This window comes from Vigna unguiculata, chromosome 3 (genome assembly GCF_037176805.1).
Source record: "Vigna unguiculata cultivar grain cowpea cultivar isolate G323 ecotype 2 chromosome 3, ASM3717680v1, whole genome shotgun sequence".
Taxonomy (NCBI): Eukaryota; Viridiplantae; Streptophyta; class Magnoliopsida; order Fabales; family Fabaceae; genus Vigna; species Vigna unguiculata.
This window is the reverse complement of record NC_140794.1, coordinates 1,638,849-1,644,682: the sequence shown is the minus strand read 5'-3', so window position 1 is coordinate 1,644,682 and position 5,834 is coordinate 1,638,849. Positions and strand designations below refer to the sequence as shown.

Below are 5,834 nucleotides of genomic sequence, written 5' to 3'. Positions count from 1 at the left end.
TTGTAGTTCAAACGTGTTCAATTGGGAAATTAAATTTTGTATTATTCACTTACATACTAAAATTAAAACTAAAGAACTCTTCAAAGGGATTCAAAAATTTTAAGAAATAATTGAGGGCATTACAACAGACACAGGGATGACTTCACCTAAAAGTTTATAGCTTCTTCGTGTATTTTACCGTTCTTCGGGTACGAAAAGATGTTTATGAAGCATAAAATAATGAAGTATCATGTGAAATAATTGATTAATTATGAGGTAGCTTTATATAGTTCATCCCAGGTGGCAAGTTTTTCCCTAGGCTTGTTCCTTAAACTTCCAAGCCTCCTTTCTTCAGAGTCTATCTTTTCCCAATCACCGAATGAAACTATTCTGACATTTCTATCATGCAGAAGCTGGAGAAGTCCGTCCCTGCCTGGTTTTCGCAGGGCTGATGACGAAATCAACCCTCCTTTTTCAAGGTCTTCGGATATGCTTGAAACCTATCAAGTCAAAATGAGTACAAAATACAAAACTTACGTAAGTAATTTATTGCACAAGTATAACAATTACCAAGACATTTTACTATAACTGATTTCACTGTCATCTTGCTACTTCTGTAAGTTTAACTGGTATGGGAATAATATGTATGATAGAAAAGAATAAGATACATACAGTTTCTTCCGCACAATACAGGTTTGTGGCAATAATGCCAGTTGGTCCTCTCTTCAGCCAGCCACAAACATACAAGCCCTTTTCAGGGACTCTGGGATCTGAAGGGTCACTCAACACTCTACCTCTATCATTTGGAACTATACCTGAAAGGTAACCATCATATATACACAACTATGAGCTCCTGTCAGATCACACGTTTACATACATCCACACATCATGTTTCTCGGCATGTCTGAAAAAGTTCCATCTAAATGTTTTTTATAAAACAGGAGAGACACAAACCAGGAAAGTTGGGAATCCGCCAAAATCTTAGTCCTATAGCTACAATGAGAAGAATGTAGAAAATAAAAATACATCAACACAAGAGCAACAATCCATTTACTTATCTGTCAAGGAACACCCGTAAAAAACACAACTAGACAAGTGAAACACAATAGTGTAATTACAAAATCATGCCATGAAAAACCAAGAAAAATACACTGAAGACTATTTTCAGGAGAGTGTAAACTTCTTCTAAGCCTAAGAATAAGAAAGTATTGTAAATGCTATTTGTTTTCATTTCATTTCCCAATTGAAACCATAGGATCGACAAAACTACATCATTTGTTTCCAACGGTTTGGGGAAGTTTGGTATGGGAAAATGTTTCTATTACATTTTTTGTTTTCACCTTTAAAAACAAGGTGATTTCTTCTAGAATTAGTCATTTTTTAATAAACACTGTTTTAAACGTGAATACTTCACCAAAGAATATGTAACATCGATTAACAAAGAATTAGATGAGAACTGAATTGATTGAGAGCATCGATTACTCATTCACCTTTCTTATGATCAAAAGGTAAGCCATCAACCGGTACTGATTTGTAACCAATGCTCTTAAGTACCATCCTACAAAAAGCCAGCCAGTTGCACCATACTATTACTCTCAACATTGTGTGACAACAATAGATGAATAAAAATCTTGAGAGGCTGCAATCAGTCATTTAAAGAGTATAATAACAATTTCTTTATGATGTATATAGATTATCAAAAAACATGGATCTTTGATTATAATGCTACCATCAGAAAAGATTTCATGTCAAGCAATGACAATTAGTAATCATAAATAAGATGATACCCGCATTTTATATCTTCAAACTCTCCAGTTCCAATGGCAATCTGTTTGCCGTGGCTAACACCTGCAATAATTAGCTGAATCAGAAATCACAAGTAATCCATTGCACAATAGACTACTATGGACTTAAATGTACTAGTATATAGCAAAGCTTTAAAAATGGCTTATATTAAGCATTTTACGAAAGCCCAGTACTGTACAACTTACAACTTTATATATTACTTTGTCGCCAATACTATAGAGCTCTAACTTCAAAGTAAAAAGTAAATATTTGGACAAACAAAAATTACCCTGAAGAACCGTCTTCTCAAAGTGCACCCCAGAAACATGGCCAGCTCTCTCTTTCGACTCCTGAAAATCATTTGGCTTACGGAAGAAGATGAAACGGAGTTCACGCTGGTTCAAACTGGTATGCTTAGGTTTTGCTTTAGCAGCCTTAGATAGCAACTCGTGAACTCTTCTCTGTATTCGGTTACTCTTAAGTTCTTCCTTTCCCAGTTGACAGCATCAACACAGATATAAGATAACATCAGTGAAAAGGAATCAACATTATTTTATTATCAAAATACAAATATTAATATTCTTAATTTAGATAAGAAAAATAGGAATTTAGAAAACATATGGTACTAAGGGAATCCTAGTCCTCCATGCTTTTGGGTGAAGATGATTGAAAACAGTGATTAAAGAACTAAAAGTAGATTCATCTTATACCTCATCAACTGGGGTTAAAAGTAGATCAGATTCCTGAATTAAAATATCAACATTATGAATACCTGTAAAATAGACCTTAAAGCTTCAGTTTCCATCATGAAATAGCATGTAACTCTTAGTATATGACAATTAATAAATTAGTAGGAAGTAATCGGCACTAATACAGATCAAGATGAGAAACCAATTACAACATGTCAGATTGTAAGAAAAAAGTGATGATAAGGGCTCCATTTCATTTCAGACCGAGTCCTCAGGTTGTAAATGGTTTGAAATTAAAGGCCTATGAGTAACTAGAAACAGGTGCATGAGTAAGAAGCACTCGTAAGTATTTGGAAGAAATCAGTAAGGGACTGAACTCGCAGAAATCAATGGGAAGTTGGAAGCGAACAAGCAAGGTAATTACTAGGGATACAAATTAAGAAAGTATTAGTTTACAAAGGAAACTTTGAAGTCTAAAGCATTATGTAGTACATCACATAGCGGAGGCATAACCATTTTTCAAAACAGTTCCATAGGAAAAAACCAAAATCAAAACCAAATCAAAGTATCTAACAAATGTGAACAAGAAAACCAGATCGCTAAACTAACTAGGTATAAGAGTCGATGCAGAAGTTACCAAGAATTTCACGTAGTTCTTTTGCAGTACAAGCTGCTTGTGCTGGACCACGTCTTCCAACCAAATAAACCACCCTGAAATATTGCTTATATTACAGAAGGCAACATACGAGATGCCAATGAGACTATCTGGTTACTTCAACTAATGCAACTAAGAACCTGATAGAGCTCTCCTCTAGGGTAGCCAAAGCATGACTGGCAATATCAGTTGTTGCTAACTCAGTGGTAGGTCGTAAAAGAATCCTTGCAACATCTAAAGCAACATTTCCCTGAAATTAAATAAAAACTTTAAATCCAAGTTAAAATTATATCTATAGAAAATCCATTTTCACATCACAAGTATGCTTTTTAGTCTAAACATTCATTAGATTGTCTTTTTTCTAGAAAGAAACTAATACAGCTTTGGAATGGTAGGACACGATAGGTAAAGGTACCTGACCAAGGATTACAGCTGAATCAGTGCTCTTTAGGTCTGGCTCAAGATTTTGTCCATCTGGGTGCCCATTATACCACCAAACAAACTCCCTAGCAGAATGTATCCCTTTCAAGTTCTGAGAAGGAGAAGAATATTAAAAATCATTGAAATAGGAGTGACTCAAACTATCAGCTAGCATAGCCATCACATAATAAATGAACATTAAGATATTGCTTATGCCATTAGAACACCAAAAACTCTAGCAAATTCAGGAACGAAAGTAATAAATCGAAGTTACCTCCCCAGGAATACCAAGACTTCTATCACTTTCAGCGCCATATGCAAGGACAACCTGCCCAACTTCAGAAACTGATTATTGAAACGATGGTACAAATGACCAATATCTACACTTTGTTACCATTAACACAAAGAATCAAGAATTAGAGCCTCACCACATGATACAGCTCACGTAATTCAGAGAGAGAAACGCTTGATCCAAGGGTCACATTACCCAAAAATGAGCATCGTTCTTGTTGTGCCACCCTTGAAAACTGGTTGATGACAATCTGTTGCAAGTTTTCTGGTAAACTAAGCTCAATGGTGTTACTCTCACCAAAGAAAATAGTGAAATCCACAACACCATAAAAATAAAAAATAATGTTTTGAAATATTTCTTCAAGTAAACCTCAAAATTCATCCTTAAAAAATTTGTCATCTGGAACAGTAGTTCCTAGCAAAAGCCCCATTCTAGTCCCTAAGAATCACAAATCATAGCCATATAAGTCCACATACACCAGACAAATTAATCCCTCACAATCACAACACCAAATATATAGCCATCACATATCCAAATATCTGCAGTGATTAGAATTAAACATTTATGCAATCGGCGTATTGGAACCAATGGAAAAAGATTGAACAGCTTATATTAATTTTGTAAATCGAACTAACACACATAGAAGATTTGAGTTGCCCATTCTTCATCCAAAAGATCCAACCTACTGACTGTGTGTGAACACATGATTCTCGCGATTGCACAAATTCGGTTTGATCAGGGACTAGGCGGAAAATTTTTAATTTTAGGAACTACTGTGGCATGAGGATTTTACACCATTTCTTTTTTCACTACTACAAAACCAAAACATCTAAATAGCTATAACATAATATAACTAACAACTTCTTTTTCTTCCCCACTCCGTTGCAGGCAAAAAAGATCCCATTAACATCACATACATTATGAAAAACACCAGTGCTAGTGAATTTTGAAATAGAAAAACGGTGCAAGAAACAAGAATGTGGACCTTTGTTTCAGGGTGATCGGGTGCAACACCAGAGCGAACCAACCCAAAAGGTGTGGGCAACCTGTCAATGATATCAACTTGTGCTTGTTGGTGCGCCTTCAACATCTACAAAGAACCCATTCGGTTACAGTTATCCATTTTCACATTGAAAGCCTAAAGATTAGGGTTTACCTTCTCGGCAGTGTAGAAACCAGCAGGGCCACTTCCAACGACACACACCCGCAATGGGTTTGAAGAAATGCCCGAGAAGCTCCTACATAGCCACCTCGTAGCTCGGAAAATTGCTAATTTTTGCATTTTATTATCTGTGAGAGAGAGATAAAAAAAAAAAAAAAAAAGACAAATATGGGAAAAGAAATACACAAAATGGTGTTGGGTTTTTTCTGCAAGAAGGGTTTTCTTCTTGGGACGGAAATCAGAATCACCTGTACTGTGTCGCTCTCACAAACAGAACATTATCGGAGGCGATCCGACTTGAAATGTTTCGGGTCTGGATCGGTTTGGTGGAAACATATTTTCGGCTTAATTCTAGACTTGACAGATCCAATTGAACTGGGCCAAATTATGACATTGGCGGCTCCTTTAGGGCTTTTTGTTCTTGCCCTACAATTTCTTTGTGCACCCCAAATTTTCACGTGACCATAAAAAGAAGGATTCAAGATTATTTATTTTGGATTATTTATTTTTGAAATTTTCTGGAACAAATTTTTTAAAAATTTCAGAATATAATTTCTGAAACAAAATTTCTTAATTTTTGGAACAAGATTAATGGAATAGGATTTTTAAAACTTATAAAATGTTTTAAAGAACAAGTTTTTTTTTAAAAAAAAATTGGACCTCTTAAATAAGTTTTCTGAAATGTATATAATACTTTCTGAAACCATTTTTCCAGAATGAGTTTTCCAAAACAAAAGCATTTCTTTAGGCACGGCTTATTTTTGCAACATATCATCATTTATTCATGATTATCTAAATAGAAAAAAAAAACAAATTTATTTTCGATTTTAAGATAAAAAATAATAAAGAATA

The 5,834-nt window shown here is 34.8% G+C and overlaps 1 protein-coding gene across 3 annotated transcripts; it reads right to left on the bottom strand.

Annotated features, from left to right (window-relative positions):
• LOC114175841 (Pyridine nucleotide-disulfide oxidoreductase family protein) lies at positions 1-5,281 on the bottom strand. Of its 3 annotated transcripts, XM_085670541.1 has the most exons (14): positions 4,977-5,280; positions 4,806-4,910; positions 3,957-4,070; positions 3,803-3,856; positions 3,524-3,640; positions 3,249-3,358; positions 3,091-3,164; positions 2,475-2,536; positions 2,054-2,252; positions 1,767-1,827; positions 1,470-1,537; positions 934-972; positions 652-794; positions 1-479 (listed from the first exon to the last, which is right to left on the bottom strand). In XM_085670541.1, exons 1-14 carry the CDS (start codon positions 5,100-5,102, stop codon positions 249-251), a joined length of 1,503 nt encoding a protein of 500 aa, XP_085526667.1. In that variant the 5' UTR covers positions 5,103-5,280; the 3' UTR covers positions 1-248. The 3 variants fall into 3 exon arrangements, with proteins under 3 accessions (XP_085526667.1, XP_085526668.1, XP_027916468.1); XM_085670542.1 differs by lacking the exon at positions 2,475-2,536 and having other exon boundaries at positions 2,054-2,248; positions 4,977-5,281; XM_028060667.2 differs by lacking the exon at positions 934-972 and having other exon boundaries at positions 4,977-5,276.
• Between the last annotated feature and the right edge of the window lie 553 nt (positions 5,282-5,834).

Bases quoted from the DNA above. Each gene is read 5' to 3' on its own strand.
- LOC114175841 (XM_085670541.1), bottom strand. From the start codon at position 5,102: ATGCAAAAATTAGCAATTTTCCGAGCTACGAGGTGGCTATGTAGGAGC. The intron at 3,641-3,802 runs GTAACTTCGATT...TCTCCTTCTCAG, and splicing joins GTCTTGGTATTCCTGGGGAG to AACTTGAAAGGGATACATTC. The intron at 1,828-2,053 runs GTAATTTTTGTT...TAATTATTGCAG, and splicing joins TGAGAAGACGGTTCTTCAGG to GTGTTAGCCACGGCAAACAG.